This window comes from Rattus norvegicus, chromosome 20 (genome assembly GCF_036323735.1).
Source record: "Rattus norvegicus strain BN/NHsdMcwi chromosome 20, GRCr8, whole genome shotgun sequence".
Lineage (NCBI taxonomy): Eukaryota > Metazoa > Chordata > Mammalia > Rodentia > Muridae > Rattus > Rattus norvegicus.
The window spans coordinates 46,828,989-46,852,453 of record NC_086038.1 but is presented as its reverse complement, the minus strand read 5'-3'; the positions used below and the strand labels follow the sequence as shown (position 1 = coordinate 46,852,453).

Sequence of the window (23,465 nt, the reverse complement as noted above, 5' to 3'; positions counted from 1 at the left end):
GCTCCGCACCATCAAAGTCCTACAGTGTTGTGAGGGATGGCTCCGCACCATCAAAGTCCTACAGTGTTGTGAGGGATGGCTCCACACCATCAAAGTCCTACAGTGTTGCACGGGGGCCAGGGATTGATGGAAGCTTCTGTGCAGTCTTACAAGGTGGGAGACATAAGAGTCATTCATTCATTTGTGCACTTATTTTGGTTTTTCAACACAGTGTTTTCCTCTGTGTACCCCTGGCTGTCCTGGAACTCCTGTGACCAGGCTGGCCATGAACTCAGACATCCTCCTGCCTCTGTCTCTCCAGTTCTGGAAATATAGGGATACCACCGCCTTGGAGATAATTTTAGGTCTTTGTGTTAAATGCAAGTGTTATTGTATTTGATGGAACAGATTCATGTTTGACATTTCTTTTAGAAAAATTGAAACCAGAAGTCTCTCAGTCCTTTCTGGGGCCACCACTGTGCTTTGTTCTCTGGGATGCCTCATACAAATGGACCAGTGAGGTGCTGCCTTTTGTGTCTGGCTTGTTTCACTTAACACAATATCCCAGGGGTCATTAATGTAGCACCCACCAGAATCTGATGCCTTCTCAGGGCTATGCATTCTAGTCCTACATGTTGTTCACCTGCCTGTGGAGATGTCTAGGTTGGTAAACACTGCTGTCTTTGCCTTTGTGTTAGACAGAGGGTTCCTTCGTCACCCAGGCTAGCATCAAACTCATGTTCTTCATGCTTTGGCCTGGACTAGTGCTAGGAAGAGAAGTCGACGCTGGCCTAGGGCCCTCTTGAGGGCTGCTCTCAGTTCTCTTGGATGCACATCTGGATGTACAGTCGTCTTTTGTGACACTGACAGTTGCCACTCATGCTGCCCTTTTAAAAGCTGACGGGTTGCCATTCGGGGCTTTTGTGGTGCTGCTGTGCTTCTCAGGACTTTCCGTGACAGGCGTGTTCTGTAACAGGTGATATTACTCATGTGATCAGTGTTACTTGGTTTTCTATATAATCTCGTCCTGCATATTATTAGCAACCAATGTGACTTCATTCTAGGACTGTGCAAAAGATTCCACTTAATCAAAAGTTTGCTCTGAATTTCTTACCTACTGATGTTCCTTGCCAGGTTCCATTTTACTGTGATGGGGACTTTTTTCTTTCAAATATACAAAAGCTAGTTTTAAAGTCAATGATGAATTACATTCAATAGATGATTTTTAATGTCACAAGATCACTAAATATATTTGTATATAAGTATATTAAATATAAGATAATCTGATCCTATTAACACCTTCTATGTAAAAGTGATTGAAGGGTTAAGTTGCTTCTGAGTTTCTAGAATTTAATGGGCAGTGTGGGTAGTTCTATAAAGTCACTGCATATGTTCAAATTTGAAGTTACGTTTACATATATAATTAATGTTCTGATACTTCTTAGTCTGTGGGTTGTTTACAGTGTAATCTGTTTTCCCGCAAATCAGCTGTGTAGTAAATGATCAATCATAGCATTTACTTGATTGAGGCAGGAGGAGAACGCATTTTATAATTTGCAGTAAATTTGGAACGAGAATGGAGATAGAAAAACTGTTGTTCTGTGTGTGTGACCAAAGCTTCTCTGGTAAAACGGGGAACTGCTGTATAACAAGCCTTAGAATGTCTTCTCTAATAGCAAGTCTGAATTGGCACCAAAGTAAGAGCAGCGTGACCTCCAGATAACGAGAAAGAGCTGCCCAGGCTAAGAACCCTGTCTCCTGCCAAAGGTGTCTTCTGGTCCTCTTGGTTCTGAATGTGGGCTTCAAGGAGGAAGCAGCCGCTTTCCTGGCAAAGAGAAGCCGTAGTCTGGGCTATGAGTCAGAAGTTCAAGCATTACAGTATACAGAGAGCATGCCTAAAGCGTCAAACACTGCATGGATGCTTTCAGGAAATAACCGTCTCTCGAGACCAGCTTCAGACCCGCACTCCCATGTTTGCCCTTGGCTTCACATTGTGTAGACTTGTAGCTGTAAAGGGCTGTACCACTTTGGCTCCCAGAGGGTCGCATGCACGCACGCACGCCACTTAATCTTTGAGATGCCATGACTGGCTCAAAGGCTGGGCACTCCTAAACCTTCCCTTGATAGCAGACGCTCCCTGGTATTCCTGAGACACCTAAACCTTCCCCTGCGACCCGAATTGGCCACTTCCCTGAATTCTCACATGGCCGTGGGCTTTCTCTGCTGCAGCTCTTAATCCTTCTCCCTGGAGCCATGGTGATCCACCCTTCTCCTCTTCCTTCTCCCTCCCCACCCTAGTCCTAGCCCATGAAAATCTAAGGGTCCTACCCTATCTCCAGGCAGCTGGCATCTTTATTGATCAATCAAAAACCAGTTGGGGATAAGGACTTTTAGCATTTGGACACAGATTCCCAATTTGGGGGCCAGATTAATTTAAAGCATTGGAGCCTAGACCCGTCCTGAGATCTTTCCATCGTAGCCCTTGCTCATGTGAACTTCACAGAATTCCCACTGTTAGGGATGTGCAAGGCCCTGGCTGTAACACAAAAAATGAAATTCCAAGACCCAGTGTGATCCCTGCTCTTTGGAGGTGGAGGAGGGAGGCTCACAAGCTCACGACTGTGCTCTATGAGCGAGATCCAAATGGCTGACCATGAATTAACTGCAAACAGGTAGCAGACCCCATAAAGATTGCACAAAGATTGATTTCTGAAATTATCAAAGAAGGAGAGTAAGTTTGATGTGTGACTTTTCTGTCACTGGGTTAGAACCAGAAAGCTACTTCTAGAATAAAGGCGTTGTTTCTGTTTACCATTCCAGAGGCCAGAGCCCACCGAGGTGGGGAGGCAGCTGGCAGATGAGGCCACCCAGCAGTCAGGAAGCAGAGAGATCACATTTGATCTGCACAAAGGAAATAGAGCAGGAAGTGTGTGTGACTAGGCTCTGCCCTCAAAGCCTGCTCCCAGTAACTCAACCTCCTAAAGGTTACATACAGGACATTCTTGAATAGCTGGTGGATGGGTGACTAAGACTCAAACCCAGGAGCCTCTGAGAAAGGAGGTCACGTCCAGTGACACTAGAGAATAGGAAAGGAGTCTGCATTCTGCCCACCAAGCGTGGCTGCTTGGGAGGCGAGCGAAATGTGGGCAGTTTGACTGTGCTTATCCCATGCTGCTGCTGCCGCCGCCACGTCCAGGCGGGTGCTGGCCTCGGGGAAGCACCGAGACACGGCTCCCAGAGTGGAAAGTGCAATCTGAGATGTGAGAAAGCTGAAGCTGGTATTCCCTGGCCTCCAGGCCTCCAGTTGCTGCTGGAGAGCCGCACAGAGAAGTCAGAAATGCAGAGTCGGGCCCACAGGCTGAGGAGAAAGGGGAGCCCTGCTTACCTCAGCAGCGATTGCTCTTAGCTTCTTGGTTGTGGCTGGAAGCACCGAGAGGCCGTCCGTAGCAGAACTAAGCTGCAGCTCGATAGTCAGATGCCTTCTCTCTGCTTCCCCACGGTGGGCAGATCTTGATGGAAGAGACAGTCCGTGGTCCGGCAAGGAAAGTGGATGCATATCATACTGTACCAACTTCTCAGGGTGGACCAAGATCAAATACCTTTTACTGGGAGAAATGTCTAGGAAGGGGAGTTTATTAGCTAAACCCTCAGGGCCTCTAGTACCTCATCAGCATGGAGAGCTCTGTTCTGGGCCTACACGACCACAGGTCACGTTTTCTAATGTGGGGAGCATGGTGTGTGTTCCAGGCCAGGAATCTGGCAGGGAGTCACCGAAATCTCAGGCGTGTGCCCACCCAGTCTCTGAGTCTCAGACCCGCTCTACCTTACCAAGCTTCCTGCCGTGGTTTACAGTCCCACAGAGAAGCAATATCAAAGGTACTAACAGCTGGGAAATCTCCTGAACCCAGGCCGCGGAAAAGCAGCCAGTGACTTAACTGCTGAGCCATCTCTACAGCCCCAGAAACACAAATTTGTTTCTTTTTTTTTTTTTCCCCCCCGGAGCTGGGGACCGAACCCAGGGCCTTGCACTTCCTAGGTAAGCGCTCTACCACTGAGCTAAATCCCCAGCCCCCACAAATTTGTTTCTTATAAAATCAAATGCTAAGATACTGAGACGAAGTCTGTTGATTGCTCTTTTGTTTTCACGTGGTAGGGCGTAGGGCCTTGATGCACAGCCCACACCGACTTAAAGTCCAATCTTACTGCAGAAGACCCAGGTTTGGTTCCCAGCCCCCACATCAGGCCACAGCCAGCCGTCTGTCTCTACAGGTGCCGTGCCTCCTCCTGGTCTCTGAATGAAGTCACCCACAGAAACAGATACATACATATGAATAAAAACAAGAGAAATATTCAAAAGTCTTGTTTTGCCTCTTTTAAGCCTTTGGATTGTGCCTTGATATCTCTGGTTTTCTTGTGGTTTTGCTGCACCTCAAGAATGTAAAGGTTGAGGACCTGGCTCAGTGGTTAAGCATGCTGGCTAGCGCCCTCAAGGACCACCTGGGTTCAGACCCCAGCACCCACCATTTGTAATTCTAGTTCCAGGGGATCACACACCTTCCTCTGGCCTCTGATGACACTGCATCCACATGGCGGACATACAGACATGTAGGAAAAGCTCTCCTGTACAATAACATTGTAGAAATACATTTTAAAAAAATGTAAATCTAAGTGACACCATATGGATTGGGCAACTTGTAATTTTAGAAGTTTTTAAAAGATTTATTTATTATATATGAGTACACACTGTGGCTGTCTTCAGACACACCAGAAGAGGGCATCGGATCCCATTACAGATGGTCGTGAGCCACCATGTGGTTGCTGGGAATTGAACTCAGGACCTCTGGAAGAGCAGTCAGAGCTCTTAACCGCCGAGCCATCTCTCCAGCCCTAGAAGTTTTTTCTAAAGTATGTATGTAGAGAAGAAATATATGCACCAGAGTTGTGGGGGGAGCGAGGGAGAGGGAGAGAGACAGAGAGAGAGTGAGAGAGACAGAGAGAGAGAGCGAGAGCGAGAGAGCGCGAGCATGTGCATGCCCAGTTCACCTCTAGCCTTAACTTGCTGGCTGAGGAAGACCTTAAGCTCATGATCCTTGTAACTCTGCCTCCCAAGTGCTAGGATTACAGGTTTGAGCCACTGTGCCAAGCAAGCTACATCAACTTTAATTTCCTTATGTGCTCACACACTGTCACAAATGGTTCCAGGCATAGCCATGCTTTCCCTAGTTTTAATACAAGTGAGACTCATTGCCCCTGCGTGCACTAGGTTCGAGGCCGGAGTCTACTTAGTGTTGTTCGCTTGCTTATTTTTTAAATCCGTATGTGTGGGTGCATGCAAAGGAGTGCAGGATGTGAGGCCAGAGGTGTTGGATCTCACTGGAGCTGGAGGTACAGGCAATCGGTTGTGGGCTTCCCACCGTGGGTGCTGGAAACGAACTCTTACCCTCTTCAGGAGCAGTATGTTAATGGTGACCCATCTCCCATCTACGATTGAGTCTAGAGTCCTTTCAGTGATGCCAGCTAGCCCAGCAGTTTGCCAAACAAAACCCCAGATCGTGGCTTAGGTGCTTTTACGCCCTCAGAAACTTCTCAGAGCTGCTTGTGAATGTGTCCATTAAAGATGCCTCTTCCCACTCTCCCTCCCTCACCCTGCTTTTCTTCCCTCACTCTTCCTCTTTTCTCAGGTCCGTGGACTAGAGAGGACTAGAATGACCTGACTATACGCAGTTCAGAGCCACATCTTTCCATAACCAAGTAGGGCTCTGGCTTTAGGGGAGACTTCGCAGTGGTTTGTCTTCCGTCAGAGAGTTTTCTCCTGGGATTGCTCTGTAAACAAGCAGCTGCGAGGTGTGTGTACTTGATTACAACCCAGGAGCAGTTGTAACAGTTAGGCAGGAACCTACACTACGACCATAGCCTATTGTGCCGTGCTGACAAAATAGCTGAGATCATCAGTTTATAAGGAAAGATGGCTGGGCGTGATGCTGCTTGCCTGTAATTAACCTGACCTACTTAACAGCCTAAGCCAGTCATTGCTACTAGTGAGCCGATGTCCTGTGCGTGCGTGCGTGTGTGCGTGCGTTATCATGGCTCATGGTTTCTGTGTGGTTGGTTAGCTATCCCTGTAGGGTTTTGAGAGATAGCATTCATAGCAGGCAGGTTGCAGAGGAAGCCTCTAATGACAGCTTGGAAACAGGAAACCTTGGAAGTGTGCCCTAAAGTCATAACTTCTTACTAGGATCTTCTTTCTAAAGGCCCCACCCCAGGCAAGGAAGCCTTTAGCTTGTGGGCCTTTGGGGAATTTACGATCCAAAGCATAGGGCCTGTCTTTCCTCATGTCCTTACCATTTCCTCCTTTAAGAAGGCGTCTATTGGTGTGGGCGGGGTATGGGTAGACATTGGAGGGTGTCTTTCTCTCCTGTGCCTTCGCTTGGGTTCCAAGGATGAAATTCAGGTTTACACAGCAAGTACCCCCACACACACCCAGAGCCATCTCTCGGTACTTCTTTATTTTCACTCTGCAGATAGTTTGTTGCTGTTTGTATCTACTCGACATGTGTTTATTAACAAGTCTCTTTATTGGCGCCTACTGAGTAGTCAGGATTTTATCAACATTAAACCTAAGCCAGTGTGTTTTGTTGCTTGTTGTTTGACAAGACCTCACTCATGTAGCCCAGGTTGGCCCTGAACTCCCAGGAGCAGAGAGTGACCTTGAACTCCTTATTCTCCTGTATCACCCTTCCTAGTGCTGGGATTCCGAAGGTACACAGCCCTGGTTTCTATGATGCTAGGGATGGTATAACCCTGGATGTCCTGGAACTCACCCTGGAGGCCAGGCTGGCCTCCAACTCGCAGAGATCCATTGCCTCTGCCTTCGAGAGCTGGGATGAAGGAGTGTGCCACCACTCCCAATCTTCTAATTTGTGCCAAGATCTGATCTGAAATATATTATACTTGGGTCAGAGTAGTCTTCATTTTCCAAACTGTGTAGAAACTGAGATATGTTTTATCCATCCCATTATTGGAGGGACAACCCAGGAACTGAGAAAGGAGCCATATATACTGAATGACTCTAGTGTTTTGAGGAGATTCTTACCAACCTCTCTGTTTCTGAAGATACATATCCACCTTCAGAACTTACGTTGGGACTCTAGTAGACTCCACCTCATAGTGAGCCAGCCGTGACTAGCTTAGTATCTTGCTTTTTTGAGGGAATCAGCCCTCACAGGAGAGACCGTGAATAAACAGCCATACCCCAAGGGCATTGGAGACAGGCTCAGTCAGTGGGAGTGGCTGCAATCATGGAGAAGCCTGGGTGCTTCCCAAGAGCAAAGAGCAGCAAGCGTTTCAATGAACCTGCCTCATGCAGCCATACGAGGTTGTCATGGCAATAGCTGCAGTAGAAAATTCTAGAAGCTACAGTAGAAAATTCTAGAAGCCTCCCTTTTGCCCTTCTCAGGAATACTGTCATGGAGAGAAGCCAGATTTTGCCTCTTTAACCAGGAAAGCCCTGAAGTCACAGAAAATAATGTAATGCAGAAATAAAAACTTAGTATCTTTATGACATTCTTTAGTTACATTTATAAAAAGCTCTCTGGCTTAGAATTGTGCCAGTGAGTGGTACTTGAAACAAATACTGCCTCAACTCATCCAGTGTATCTGTGAGTTAATGACACCAGCCAGCATTCAGTAGATAATTAGTGTGAAGGCTCCTTAAGTGGAAGTGTGTGTTACTCAGGGATTACATCCAGGAATTTCATCTGTTAATGTCTAAAAGTACTATGAGACTATTGTTAATGGCTGCTGTTGAAAACCTGAATTGTCTGAGTATGTACCTGAAATCCTAGACTCATAGTTTTATGGCTGAGGTACATGTAACTTAGGAACACCCAGGAAAAAACGTCTCTCGCTTACACCACATACATTGCTTGTTTATTACTGAGTTTAACCTAGTTGACGTGGTAATAGTTAACTTTGTGAATGTATAACTGTGTAATGTATTGCTAACGGCTACATGCTGTGTCATCGTGTGTGACTTAGCTGTCCTTTGATGGGGTCAGTGACACCACACCCTGTCTCTCCATCCCCACAGACAATGGATGCTGAATTACCGCACAGTATGATTGGGAGCTACCTTAACCCTCCAGAGAGAATGTATCTCCCGTCGTTCTCACAGACCGAAGCATCTCAGAATTGCCACCCCGGGAGCTCTCCTAAGATGTTTAATAGTCCGAACAACCAAGGTAACGCTAATACGAACGAACGAACTCCACAGAGCGGCAGGAGCAGTGCGTGGCGTGGGAGTGACCCGGCTGTGGTTATGCAGAAGTGCTTGACCGTGTATTGAGTGTTCACACAGCCCTTGACCAGCGCTGCTGCTCTTCCCTGGGAGCTTCGTAGGTCACTCACCATTCCCAAAAGTAAGCTACGGATTAATGAGGCAAACTAGGAGATATCATAGTTATAATAAAAGTACCTTTGAAAACAAAACCACTCTCTTAGGGATAAAAGTCAAAGGCCAGGGGAGTGGTAGCACGTGTCCTTCATCCCAGCTCTCAAGATGGAGATCTTCATGATTTTGAGGCAGCCTGGTCTATACAGCAAGTTTGAGGCAGCCAGGGCTAAATAAAGAAATCTTGCTGCCTCAGACAAACAAACAAAAAGAATAAAATTGTACTGCTAGCGTGATAAAGTAAAAATTTTTTTTTTTTTTGGTTCTTTTTTTTTCGGAGCTGGGGACCGAACCCAGGGCCTTGCGCTTCCTAGGTAAGCGCTCTACCACTGAGCTAAATCCCCAGCCCCTAAAGTAAAATTTTTATTTAGGTTTTTCTTAGCTTTTGTTTCAGGGTCTCACACTGACCTCGAAACACCTCTCCCTCCCCGTGCAGCCTCTGCAGTGCTGTCGCATAGGCAGGTGCCACCACACAGGCTGGGCCGCCAGACGGCGGGTCTGCACCTCCTTCCCACCACAGAGTTCGCCCTGGGCCCCATGGTTCTACACTCGCTAGCAGAGCAGAGCAGGGGGGCTTTCTAAGAATGCGTGCAGACCAGGCTTAAAACGATTTTCAACGATTTTCAATTTTTTTAATCTTAGTCACATGATTATGATGTTAGTCTCCATGGCTTCAGAAGGATGACATTTCACTGAGGAGCACTTTCTGCTTATCTCTTCTGACCTCTCAAAATGTCTGTTTATAAATTAGTCTTTTTCTATTAAATTTCTTGTCAATTTGGAAATAAAATAAAAATCCAAGGACTATCAATAGAGAGATGGTTCAGGGGTTAAGAATGCATTCCCAGCAGCCACATGGGCGAGGACTGGTGCTGGAGGGTTGTCCTTGGGCGTGTGTGTGTGTGTGTGTGTGTGTGTGCATGTGTGCATGCACGTGTGTGTGCCATGGCACATGTTCATCCACACACACGTGATGTACACATACAAATGAAAAAGTTAAATAAGTACATCAGTAAAAGATAGAATAAAAATCTAGAGTCAGAATCCTTCTAACGTAGATAATCAGAATGCCAGTGGGATTGTATCATATTCAAGCAGCAGTCAGAAGTCACACATATCCACAGTTACCCTTAAATCCTTTTATATCCAAGTAACAATAGAAAGTGACTATTGCAATGTTTTAAACATAAACCAAAGAGAACCTCAAATCATATTAGAAAATAGGACTCCAGAAATATTTTATGCTTTACAAATTACTTTATAAGATCTGTTTATCACCCTTCAAAAAATCCGTAGTAATGGTTACTGTCTTAGGATTTCTGTTGCTGTGATAAACACCATGACCAAATTCTGCGGTGAGGAAAGGGTTCATTTCCACTCATCACTGAGGGAGGCCAGGGCAGGAGGCAGGCGAGCTGTTTGCTTCCTTACTCCTCACGCTTGCTCAGCCTGCCTTCCTGTCGCACCCAGGATGACCAGCTCAGAGGCAGCTGCCAGCAGAGAGCCAGGCCATCCCCATCAATACATAAATGCACCACGGGCCAGCCTGGTAGAGGGCTGTTTCTCATTTCAGATTCCCTCTTCAGACGACTCTGACTTGTGTCGTGTTGATGGAAACCCACCAACACCATGACATCAGTGAATCTCTGTTGAGTTAACCAACCATAAGAGAGTGATCCAGAGCAGTGAGCCAGCCCTGCGCCAGGCAGAGAGCAGACATATCCCCAGCACACGTGGGCTGACTGCATACATGCCACTGACTGAATTACTTACATGCCCTTCAGATCTAGTTTTACCATTTGAATCACAACTGAATAGAAAACGTAAATCATGTTTGAAAATCCACTAACTCTAAATTCATCTGCACCATGAAGGCAGCATGCAGCTAAGTGAAAATGCCAGTAGCAGACCTGTGCCCCTTGTAGGCTTTCAGCCCAGGCGCACTAGCCCAGCACCTCAGTTACCATATTAATTAGTCTGAGGACGTTCATCTGGAAATAATAACCATTCTGTTAAGTTACTTATGGCAGTTTCAGAAATCACTTACTCCAGTAGTAGATTATTGTTTTTCTAAGATACACCGTAGGAAATGTATCCCTTTGTACTATCATTTTTATTTTATTATGTATTTATATGTAAATATGTTTATATTTAATTTATTGTGTATAACATTTACATGTGCATATATTTATGTAAATATGTGTATAGTTATATAATTATACAATATAACGCATTTTCTGGTTACTAGCAAACGTACACTGCTCCTTTTTTATTGTTACCCAAGTTACTACGGTTGCTCAGTTTTCCAAGAGTTTCACTTAAGCATCAAGCGCCCTTCTTTTCGCCAGCCCTTGTTTCAGCATTGAAAACGCTGCAGGAAAAGATCCGGCGTCTGGAGCTGGAGAGGACGCAGGCTGAGGACAATCTGAACCTTCTGTCCAGAGAGGCAGCGCAGTACAAGAAGGCCCTGGAGGAGGAGACCAACGAGCGCAACCTGGCGCACGAGGAGCTGACTAGACAGAAGAAAGGTGAAAGGAGCAGTTCTCAGGCATGCGGGGTCCCAGAGCTTACGGTCTGAGGCAGGGAGCCCAGCGGAGCTGGTCAGCTGTCTCTCTCTCTCCTGTCAGAGCCCATGATTTTGATATTTGTGGGAAACTAACAAACTTCAACTTAACTTGCATCGTCTCTGTCGTCCTAGCTTGCAAATACATTTAGGGGCGGGGTTTCTCTCACATGTACCCCAGGCTGGCCTTGAACTTGCTGTAGCCAAGGATGACCTTTGCACTTCAGACCCTAACAGTAAAGCAATGGTGGTTAAACAACAAATGAATGGAGAATAATTGTATTCAACATGAGGAACCCAGAATTAATCAGGAACTGAGACAGCTGAACAAAAGTCAAACTGATTAAGATAAAAGGATTAACAATCGGTTACTTACCCTGTGGAATCAACTGGGCTGTCTATGCTTAGGAGGAGAGGAGAGAGCCAGGCCTTTCAGCCAGTGCTTGGGAGGCAGAGGCGGGCAGATGTCTGAGTTCCTTGGCTACATAGCAAGTTCCAGGCTGTCCAAGGACTCTGCTCCTCCCCGCCCCCCCCACACACACACACAGATGTACACACTTCTGGGGTAAAGTCACTTGCTATTAAGCCTGATGATCTGAGTTTGATTCCTGAGATCTAAATGGTAGAAAGAGAAAATGGACTCCCAATAGGTTGTTCCTCCCCCCCTCCTCTTTTGGAAGTATGCCTTCTGCCTTTTTAAGGGAAGATATTGTCAGTTGAGCCATATATAATTAATAAGATATTTAAAATCATGAGTCAGAGTGCTGGCTGCACAAGACGAGGACCTGCATTATCCCCAGCTGGAAAATCTCAGTGTGGCTGTGAGCACCTAGAGCTCCAGCTTCGGGGCTTGAGGAGAAAGGTAGGCACCTGCTGTCTTTGCTTAGCTGCTTGCTGGCCAGCTGATTCGATGATCTTCCAGTTGTGTAAGAGACTTGACTAAGGGAATAAGGCCCAGTGCGATAGAGGAAGATTCTTCACATCTTCCTCCAGCCTGTGTGTGTGCACACGGGTCACACACACACACACACACAGGTGCACACACACACACACAGGTGCACACACACACAGGTGCACACACACACAGGTGCACACAGGTGCACACACACAGGTGCACACACACACAGGTGCACACACACAGGTGCACACACACAGGTGCACACACACAGGTGCACACACACAGGTGCACACAGGTGCACACACACACATAGGTGCACACGGTGCACACACAGGTGCGCACACACACAGGTGCACACACAAACACACAAAGGTACACACACATACACATACAGGTACACACACAGGTGTGCACACACACAGATGCACACACACACACACAGGTGCATACACACATACACACAGGCGACACACATTTGTACCACATGTATAACAACACATACCGTGTACACACTGTCACTTAGCTTTGGGTTGAGTTTACATAATGACTCTCTGGTCTATGTAATAACCATCATATTATTTTGTCTTTGCATAGATATAAGCATACAGTTAAGCTCAGCCCAGTCTCGTTGTATTCTTCTAGAGAAGCAATTAGAATATACCAAGAGAATGGTTCTCAATGTAGAACGAGAAAAGAATATGATCCTAGAACAACAGGTAAGCATATTTTTCTCTGAGGAATGCTAATATGATTTAATATGCTTTTTGAAGAATATAATATGGGAAAACTTTTATAACCATAGTAGGTTATACATGTATGTCTAGGAGATTTTCACCTACAGCAATGGTAGACTCTGCTGTTTAGGTCAACATTTTTGCAATGAAATGAGAAAAACGTAACAGATGATCTGCAAGCAGCATAGGAAAGAACTCGGAGGTAGAGGAGGGCAAGGGAGGGAGGAGACAGCAAGTAGGCCTAGTGAGGCAGTGCACAGGCCCCAGGTCAGACTCTGCAGATTTAAAGTCCAAAAGCTCCACCTGATGTGCTCATTCCTTCTGAGGCATTTGTGACTCTGTGGGCAGTTGAGACAATTGTTCTGACAAGTACCCTTCTGCTTCAGGAAGTCAGTTTAAGGCCAACATGGAGCAGAAAGCCTAGGAAATGTCAGGCTTTGTGAAGTTGAGTAAGGAAGTAAACAACACAGATGAAACCCTGTTCCAGGTAGGAGCAACCAAGAAAACCTTAGACACTAAACCTAAAACCAATTACAGTGCTTCTGGATTCCCAGTGTTCTTAGGGACCTCAGATTATTCACAACCCTTTCGCCAACACACTGAGTGAGAAACGTTCAATCCAAACCAACCAGGCAGAAACTAGAACTCCTGAATGAGGTCAGCATTCACAGGACATAGACATGCCCACAAGTCAGTGTGAGTAAGGTGTGGCTCTGACGGAAGTCAGTTTGACACCTCTGGCACGGGGTAGTCAAGAGCAGGTGGGGTGGGGCTAGAACCGGAAGACCTCTGAGCTAAGAAGCTCGAGCTGCTCGGACAACATAATTAGACTATCTCAAAAAGGAAGGCCGAGGCTGAGGAAGAAGATGAAATTTTCTGTCGCATATTAGAAACTATAATGTGGTCAAACCAATTTGGGAAAGAATAAAATACCTAAAAATGAAGTTTAGAACTAGTAGTTCTACTAGATGGTCAGCAGACAGAATTCAAGAAATGGACACATGTCACCCAGACCAAAAAAGGGATAAAATTACAGTAAATTCAGAAAATGGGGAAAGGCAACACGTCAGAGTTAGAGCACTCCTTACTGATGTGTAACAGAGCTTAAAAGTGGAGAGGAAACGATGCAGGTCTAATACTTACAGAGATTGTAGCTGAGTACTTTCCAAAAGTGACAGTCAGGAGATCCCTTACAAAGTGAAAAGGTTGCCAGATGTGCTGGCATAGGTCTTTAATCCAGGTGCTCTGGAGGCAGAGACAGGAATCTATGAGATCCAGGCTAGCTTGGTCTACAGTTCCAAAACTACATAGAGCATGTTTCAGATAGATAGATAGATAGATAGATAGATAGATAGATAGATAGATAGATAGATAGATAGATAGATAGATAGATGCTTAGTGCCTATTTCTGTTTAAGCATTTCCATTGGTGGCTGCTTTGGGCCTGTGGTATCCTGTGAGAGACATACAGAACATGAAAACAGTCACCATGCCATCAGCAAGCAGGAGCAGTGAGGTGGAGGCAAGGGGCATGATCTTATGACAGTGTCCCCTCTGGGCCCACCTAAGTACCATGGATGGAACTGTTGTCAGAGTTTCCTTCTCAGCACATTCCCAACTAACAAAGGAAGGCTGACTTCGTGTTGATTTTATGGCCTGAGTGCTGGGTGTCTCTGTTCTTAACCGTGCTGGCGTAGGGGACATAAAGGACTTGGTTTGAGATCCATCTCTCCATGCTTACTGGCTTTAGGCTTTGGCTGAGAGGTTTGATGTTATTCCGATGTTTGCCTTTGTTGCCGGTTTTCCTTGCTGCTTGTACTATCATCCTTCTGTAGCTGTGATCTGCTTTGGGCGCACCAGTTTGGAGTCCCACGTACCCCTTTTATTTGGAAGTTAGGGAATAATGTCAATGCTACACAAGGGGACACATGAAAAATGAACATGAAACTGGGCAATGTGATTTCTTTTTGAAAAAGGCTCTTACTAGAACCAGAACTGGACTAGCAGGTAGCCCCTTTGACCCACAAATGTGAGTTTTATCCCTGCCATAAGTGGTGATGGCCTCTCATTGCATTGCTGGGTGCCTGACTTTACCATCTGATGGGATTGGCTAACTGGCAGAAATGAGAAGGAAGCTTCAGGAAACATAGGCCCTCTTTGTTGGGCTAACTCCCTTTGCAGGGGAAAATCCTTTCTCCCACTGGATGTCCATTTCTTCCCCATTTTGTCATGACTCCTTGACTGTGTTGTTTTCCATTTCTAGGACAGCATGCCTGACCAAAGCAAGTAAAGCACAGAGGGGTTTATTTGGACTCACGGTTTCACAGTGTGGGAGTCTGTCAGTCACGGCAGGCAAGGTGTGAGGCAGCTGCTTACATTGCACCTTCTTCATCAGGAAGCGGAGAGGCAGGACTAGTGTTCTGTTTCTTTCTCCTTTTATTCGCTAGGACCCCAGCCAAAGGATGGACCTATACTCAGGATAGGCCTTCCCTCCTGGTTTAAAGGTTTCAGGCAACATCCTCATCTAAATGTGTTTCCGTGGTGATGCTAAGTCCAGTCAAGTTGACATGAAGACCCAACCAGCACAGTCCATTCCTTATCGGCTTGATAGCCGTGCACCTCATGCCTCCGGAGTCTCATCTTCATCTCACAATGTAAAACACTTACTCCATCTCTGCGCGCTCCTGCAGATGGCGAACAGTACAAACGCTGTTCCAGAGTCTCTTCCGAGACTCAGGACAAACGCTTCTGAGCTCCTGTAAAGTCCAAAAGAAGTCGCACTGACACAGAGCAAACATCTCCCTCATAAAAGAGGGGAGTGGGGTCATGGCAAGGAAAGAGTGGAGTGGAGTTGGCCCTGGAAGTCAGCAGGGCCAACAGTAAGCCTCGTGCTGCACACGGCTTCACCGTGTGAGCTTCACATTGACTGCTTCGTGCAGTGTCCTCTCAGGGCTTCCTTGCAGGGACTCGGAACCTGTCGCTCACTGTCTGGTTTCAGTGGCCTTAACACCACTTGCACACCTTGATGACCTTTGACTCCTCTCGTTTATGTGAAACCCAGAGCGTGTGGATGACGCTGTGTAGTTCTTCTATCAGCCCGAGCTGTAGTCTGACCTTGTGGAGCACAGTTACAGTGACCCCTGTGTGCGCGCACAGCTGTTTTCAAGCAGTGAACCCTTGTAATGGCTTCCCAGTTCAAACTCCCTGTTTCAAACGAACTTGCATTTTCTCAGGTTGGAACTTTGCACAGCCCAGGTCTGACCCTCAGCACCTTTCCTTGGTGGTGCTAATACTGTGCATCCCACCTTAGCTACAGCATCGAATCCTGACTACACTGCCCATTTTCATGTTTTTCTGGCCAACTTTTTGCTGTCTCTCAGAGCAGTGAGCAATAGCATGCACAATTTGAATATAATGTTCCCTTGAATTTCCTCTACCAACAAATTCATGTTGCTTTTTAAAGGATTTATTTCGTGTGTGTGTGTGTGTGTGTGTGTGTGTGTGTGTGTGTGTGTGTACGCGCACATGCTCACACTCGTGAACATGTATAGGTACCCATAAAGGCCAGGAGAGGGCCGAGGATTTCCCGGAACGTGAGTTACAGAGAGTTATGGACCACCAGTTGTGGGTGCTGGGACTCGAACCCACGTCCTCTGCAGGAATAGCAGTGTTCGTAGCTGCGGAGCCATCTTCTGCCCTGGCCTTTACTTCAGCCTCACGGCCGCTCCCAGGGCACGTGCAGATTCATCAGCAGACTGCAGTGCGAACGGTCTCTAACTCACCTCCTGTCATCAAGTCCTGTTCCCCTTTGGAATTTCATGAACTGGGACACCACGGTCTATTTATCTGTTTCCTCACTTTCTTGCCTGCTGAACCTTCCCAGAATGGCCATTACGCTCTGATTGTAGGATTCCAGGACTTGTCTAAGTCCCAGCTCCAGTCTCTTTCAAATTCCTCTAAAAAGCTAGTTCCAGACACTAAGAACCTGTGTAGTCGCCAGATCACCGCAGAACCCCATCCCAGGACCGACTGCCCACATTAATTACTTTTCTTGCTGTGACAAACACCCACAGTACACCTGGCCTCAAACTATACAGACCGTCATGGTAGGATAGGAAACACTGAATGTAAGTTTTTCCCGTCAAATATGATGAAACGCGTTTAAAACAGGAATCAACCGTTTTTGCCTCTTCCACCTCACAAAACTTTTATATGAATGTTTTAACTACCCCACCATGCACATACCCAGTAAAACGTCTGTTTACATAAGCCCTGTTACATTCTTGGATTAAAGTCACTCTCCCCTTCCTCCTTTATTTCCTGGGTACTGATTTTTCTCTGACTGGACAATTGCAAAGGACTGAGGTTGCACCCCAGCCAGCGGGGAAGACACAGTCGCCTCCTGAGTTAGAATAGAAACCAAGCGCAGTTCCTGTCCCCTGCTTGCTCTTCTGCCAGGTGAGCAGCTCACCGTGAAGACTAATGCTTGCCTTGTCAGACACTTCAGGGGTGGTTTCTTTTCAACCCCAAACTTACGTCTGACAGACACAGGAATGGAGACTGCTAGTCACATTACCAACAGTCAGGAAGCTCTACTTGGATCCTCCTTTCTCTTCAGTTTAGGACCCCCCACCCCCACCCAATGGGATAACAAGAGTCTTCTCTCTAACCTTTTCTGTAAACACCCTCATAGGCACACCATTTCCACAGCAATCCTAAATCCAGTCAAGTTGGCCAGGAGGATTAACTGTTAGCTTTGTCTCCTGTGTTCTGCCTGAGGGCGTCTCAGATCAGTCTGTGCTGCTGTCCCTGCGGCCTTAGGTGTGGCCGTGCTGGCTGGCACCCTTGCTTTACTGAGGTCTGCAGTACTATTCCTACGCTGATAGTCTACTCTGCTGGATCGTGTGTCTGATGCTCTCCTTGGGGTTTTAGCTCTGCTAATTGGGTTTTGCATTTCTAGCATTTCTTCCATTTTCCTCCCCTGAATTCTCTTGTTTCCTACTGTATCATCCACCACTGATGACACCCACGAGCGATGACACCCACGACCGATGAGTGGCCTTTCTTTGCTTTTCTGCTCTGTTCTTTGAAGTCACTGAGCCTTTACCAGCCTTGTAGGTGGTACTTGTTTCTCTGGTTCCCATGTGGTAGAGACCTGCCACAGCCCTCTAAAATGGGGAATGACAGGGGACTTGGGGGAGTCACCATCGGAGGGATTCCCCAGATGGATAGGTAGCTTCAAGAGTCCCTCCCCTGCTCGAGAACCACAGCTGAAGCCCTGTGCTGCCAGGGAAGGAAGCCGTGTGCAGTCCTTGTGCTCCCTGGCCCTGCGCTCCTCACTCCCTGTCCTGCCGCCTCTGTTAACTCGCAGTGCACGTCTAAGCTTTCTCTCTCTGTGTCATCTCTTCTCTGTCGCCTGAGTCTTCCCGGGTCACTCAGTGCAGTTCTGATCCACCTCACACCAACAGGCTTCCTTTCATTCTTTGAACTGTTATATTTTTATAGCGAATGTTATCACATCTTTTCTTTTTGACTGCATCTGACAGAGTTTGGTCATGTTTATTTTCATTTCATTCACTTAAAAATATCTTCAGCTCTTACTAGTAGCTTCTTCGTGTGCCCCCATGCTTGTGTGTTTGGTGCGCAGAGTTCAGTCCTGGGCATGGCACATGCCAGGCAGCTACTTCACTGGGCAGTCGCTCCTGCCATTCACTTCCTGTATTCTTCATTTATTCCTTTCTGGGCAAGTCAAAATTTAGTGTCAGGATGGGTTTGAACCCACGGTCCTCCCCGCTCAGCCTTCCAAGTGACTTGTGTTTCTGCACGAGTCACTGCACCCAGCTCTAGTGATAGCTTTTAATACCATTATCTCGTCTTCCTCTCGACAGGCATTATGATTTGCCAGTCTGCCATGAATCGGTATTAAAGTATTAAGACCTTTTCTACTATGCACCCCCAGTTAGTACTATAGCTTCCTACTGTGTGCCTGTAGTTTGCACTGCAACCTCCTACTATGTGCCTCTAGTTTGCACTACAGCCTCCTACTGTGCACCTCCAATTTGCACTACAGCCTCCTACTGTGTGCCTCCAATTTGCATTACAGCCTCCTACTGTGCGCCTCCAGTTTGCACTACATCTTCCTACTGTGCGCCTCCAGTTTACACTACAGCTTCCTACTGTGTGCCTCCAGTTTGCACTGCAGCTTCCTACTGTGTGCCTCCAGTTTGCACTGCAGCTTCCTACTGTGTGCCTCCAGTTTACACTACAGCTTCCTACTGTGTGCCTCCAGTTTGCACTGTAGCTTCCTACTGTGCGCCTCCAGTTTGCACTGCAGCAGCTTCCTACTGTGCGCCTCCAGTTTGCACTACAGCCTCCTACTGTGCACCTCCAGTTTGCACTGCAGCCTCCTACTGTGCCTCCAGTTTGCACTGCAGCCTCCTACTGTGCGCCTCCAGTTTGCACTACAGCTTCCTACTGTGTGCCTCCAGTTTGCACTGCAGCTTCCTACTGTGTGCCTCCAGTTTGCACTGTAGCTTCCTACTGTGCGCCTCCAGTTTGCACTGCAGCTTCCTACTGTGCGCCTCCAGTTTGCACTACAGCCTCCTACTGTGCGCCTCCAGTTTGCACTACAGCCTCCTACTGTGCGCCTCCAGTTTGCACTGCAGCCTCCTACTATGTGCCTCCAGTTTGCACTGCAGCCTTTTATTTTCACACGTTATAAAGCAGCCTATAATCCATTACTGGTTCTTCTACTTTGTCGATTATCCTTACAGGAAACGTAGAGAGAAAGGAAGCGTGTGCTTATTTACATTTGATCATCTCAGTGCTTCTCACTTCCTTGCATAGACTGAAGAAAAAATGATAATGTCCTAGAGTCTCACAGCATTCATGTGCCTGGAGAAAGAACCCTCTGTTTCATACAGAGGGCTGTATGAGTGATAGCTTTGCTAGATACGGAATGCTAGTTTATGGCTTTTATATTTTGTCTGGGTTGTGTGTGTGTGTGTGTGTGTGTGTGTGTGTGTGTGTGTATGTGTCTGTGTGTGTATGGGTGCATGTGTGTGTGCGTGTGTGCATATGTGATATGTGTATGATGTTGGAGCATGTGATGGCACCCATTTAAGAAGTCTGTTTTCGGGGTTGGGGATTTAGCTCAGTGGTAGAGCGCTTGCCTAGGAAGCGCAAGGCCCTGGGGTTCGATCCCCAGCTCCGGAAAAAAAAAAAAAAAAAAAAGAACCAAGAAGTCTGTTTTCGGGTTGGGGATTTAGCTCAGTGGTAGAGCGCTTGCCTAGCAAGCACAAGGCCCTGGGTTCGGTTCCCAGCTCAAAAAAAAAAAAAAAAAAAAAAAAAAGAAGTCTGTTTTCTGCTTTTGTTTTGAGGCCAGGGCTGCCTCATTGCCTCTACAGCTGAAGTGCACGTTCCAGGCGTCTAGCCCAGGAGTTTCCATGCAGTCTCTTGCTTCTGCTTACAGACACACATTGCCCTCCTGCTTCTTTGTGGTTCCAGCATTGAACTCAGGTCACCGGGCTTGACCAGCACTTTACCCTCTGAGCCGTCTCCCTTGCCCTGCGTATTTATTGTTATTTTGTTGTTTGGGAAGAGTTGTTTATCTTTGTTTGTTTTCAGATAGTCTCTGATGTACAGACTAGCCTTGACCTTGCTGTGTTGCCTTAGCTTGGCCTCTAGTTCAGGATGATCCCCCTGCCTCCACTTTGGTGTGCTGTGACACGAGGCCGGACGTTAGGTTCTCAGCACAGTAAAGATGGCGTCTGAGTTGTTCAGCTCCCACGTCTCCCTGGCCGTGCTCTCCCTCGTTCCCCTGTGTGGTATGCGTCTGTTTCTCAGGATGCTGGCAGGATTTCCTCTTTATCGCTGCTTCGGCATTGGTAACTGACGGACTGTGTACCACTCTGTGGGTGGGAACCGGAGCCAGTCGAGTGGTCCTCAGCCTAAGGCCTGTGATTACGATACCCTGTATCTCAGCTATTCACACTACGATTCTGTCTCAGTGAGGGTCTCGCTGTGAACAGACGCCATGACCAAGGCAAGTCTCATAAGGACAACATTTAACTGGGGCTGGCTTACAGGTTCAGAGGTTCAGTCCATTATCATCAAGGCAGGAGCATGGCAGTGTCCAGGCAGGCACGGGGCAGGAGGGGCTGAGTTCTACATCTTCACCCAAAGGAAGCCAGGAAAGACTGAGCATCCTCAGGTAGCCAGGAGGAGGGTCTCCAAGCCCAGTCTGACAGTCATACACCTCCTCCAACAAGGCCACACCTCCTAATAGTGCCATTTTTTTGAGCATATGCATATGCAAACCATCACAGATTCATAAAAGTAGAAAATTACAGTTATGAATGAAGTAGCAACAAAATTTTGTGGTTGGGGGTTTACCAGAATATGAAGAACTGTACTAAAGGGTTACAGCACTTTTAAAAAGGTTGAGAACTGCAATAAATGACCAACTAACGTCTCATGCCATAGCCAACTCCGTTCAGAGCTCAGACGAATTACATAGTGAGGGTAAGAAAGGTCACTGATAAAGTTCTCCTGAGTACAAGCTGCGTATGTAATCCCACAGATAAGCCACACGGGGCAGGAGCCTGTTCCACAGGCGGTGATGGACAGTTTACATCTCATTGAGTAACGGCGGCAGCCGTATTGAGTAGACTCCCTCCATCCGCTGCACCAGGAGAAGCAGGGAAATGATACAAGAACAATTCCAGGGTTTGAAGAAACTGAGCTCACAAGACTCTTGTTTTCTTGGAGTTTTCTCACAAGCACCCCGAATTCTCCTCCCAATGTTCCATTCCTAGTCTGTGTTAATCTCTCCATTTTAAATTACTTTTGGACATTTTTGGTCTTTTTTCTTCCAGCGGGCTTCTGTCTTACTCCCTCTGTTCTCTGAGGCTCCAGGACTGGGCAGAAGTCCCCGCTCTTCTGCTGCTCGCTTTGCATTTTGTCTTAGTGGCCTTCCTATTTAGAGCCATTTTATGTTCAGAGGAGAGCACATACAGGTCTCCCTTGGCCCTCGTCGGTTGTCCTCATGACGTGGTTGGTAATAAACAGTCCTGTAAGACAGTGTGCATGTGTGTGCACGGTGACTTTCTTCATGGTTTATTCCCTGGCTGCTCTTTCCGTTGAGTCAGGGAGCCTGGGAGTGAGCGACGTGGTCACCCGTGAGTCACACACACCTCGTCTCCTTACTGTAAGTGTTGCTGTGATGTTTTGCCTAGTGCCACTGTTGTAGAAAGACACAAAGAGGAATTTATTCTGCCAATGCTAAGTCAGCAACGTGTCCATCATCTCTTACAGTGGCACCTTAAAAGGATTTGAATTTCTACTCATATATGCACACACACGTGTGTATACATGCTTCTAGCAACCGACTTATGTTATATTTTGGTTTCTCAGAAGTTATGTTGTTCGTGATCCACTGGCATCGCTGCCAAGTGTGGAATTGGTTCTTATCTTCACCAGGCCCAGCTTCAGAGGGAAAAAGAACAAGATCAGATGAAGCTACACGCTAAACTGGAGAAGCTGGACGTCTTAGAAAAAGAGTGTTTGAGGCTGACGACGACCCAGCAGACTGCGGAGGTAAGCGTCTGCTTGTCCCTGAAGCTACGGTGCCAGGAGCGAGGCGAAGCTGGCATTGAACGTGACGGAACGGTCACAGATTGGGGCAGTTCCTGTAGAGTGCTCAGTAATCTGGGTAAATCCTGCCCGTGGAGACAGTGTGTTCTGTCACACTCGGCTATCAGAGGATGGGCTTGGCTTCTATGATGATGGAACATTTCCATTCAGCCGGTGTCTGACCTAAAGGATAGTATATGGTCACACCTCTCCCACATGGGGTTCCTCCTCCCCCAAGTCCTTATTGCACAGAATTGTTTCAGAACCCCACCCCCCAAACCCCTCTTTGTAGGCCCTCTTATGCTCCATACACAGAAGTCTCTGCCTTTGACACTTCTGTCATGGTTCCAATTCTGAACCACACCAAGGTAATATGTGCGTGTGTAAGGTATACAGTGAGTGTCTAAGGTATACAGTGCACATGTGTAAGGTATACAGTGCACATGTGTAAGGTATGCAGTGCACATGTGTAAGATATACAGTGCACATGTGTAAGGTATACAGTGCACATGTGTAAGGTATGCAGTGCACATGTGTAAGGTATACAGTGCACATGTGTAAGGTATACAGTGCACATGTGTAAGGTATGCAGTGCACATGTGTAAGGTATACAGTGCACATGTGTAAGGTATACAGTGCACATGTGTAAGGTATGCAGTGCACATGTGTAAGGTATACAGTGCACATGTGTAAGGTATGTAGTGCACATGTGTAAGGTATGCAGTGCACATGTGTAAGGTATACAGTGCACATGTGTAAGTTATGCAGTGCATTTGTAAGGTATACAGTGCACATGTGTAAGGTATACAGTGCATGTGTGTAAGGTATGCAGTGCATTTGTAAGGTATACAGTGCACATGTGTAAGGTATACAGTGCATGTGTAAAGTATACAGTACACATGTGTAAGGTATGCAGTGCACGTGTGTAAGGTATGCAGTGCATTTGTAAGGTATACAGTGCACATGTGTAAGGTATACAGTGCATGTGTAAAGTATACAGTACACATGTGTAAGGTATGCAGTGCACGTGTGTAAGGTATGCAGTGTGCACTGGAAAGGGGATGAGGGACATTTGGCTCTGGCTTTCATCCACGTTCCTTCTCTTGCAGGAGAAGATTAAATATCTAGAGGAAAAACTAAAGGAGGAGGAGCACCAGCGCAGGCTGTTTCAAGATAGAGCGTGTGAGGTCAGTAGCAACTTTTGTCTCTG

The 23,465-nt window shown here is 46.8% G+C and overlaps 1 protein-coding gene across 12 annotated transcripts in view; it reads left to right on the top strand.

Annotated features, from left to right (window-relative positions):
- The window catches only part of Cep57l1 (centrosomal protein 57-like 1), a 56,562-nt gene that overhangs the window by 24,458 nt on the left and 8,639 nt on the right, over positions 1-23,465 (top strand). For 5 of the 12 annotated variants that reach the window (XM_039098619.2, XM_006256565.4, NM_001017448.2 and 2 more), the window contains 5 exons: positions 8,069-8,219; positions 10,777-10,956; positions 12,484-12,605; positions 22,103-22,219; positions 23,365-23,442. In XM_039098619.2, coding sequence (XP_038954547.1) covers positions 8,069-8,219; positions 10,777-10,956; positions 12,484-12,605; positions 22,103-22,219; positions 23,365-23,442 — 648 coding nt within the window. Of the gene's footprint in view, positions 1-5,159; positions 5,365-7,389; positions 7,507-8,068; positions 8,220-8,243; positions 8,397-10,776; positions 10,957-12,483; positions 12,606-22,102; positions 22,220-23,364; positions 23,443-23,465 lie in introns of those variants that run through there. The other 7 variants (XM_063279076.1, XM_006256563.5, XM_039098618.2 and 4 more) reach the window with 6 other exon arrangements.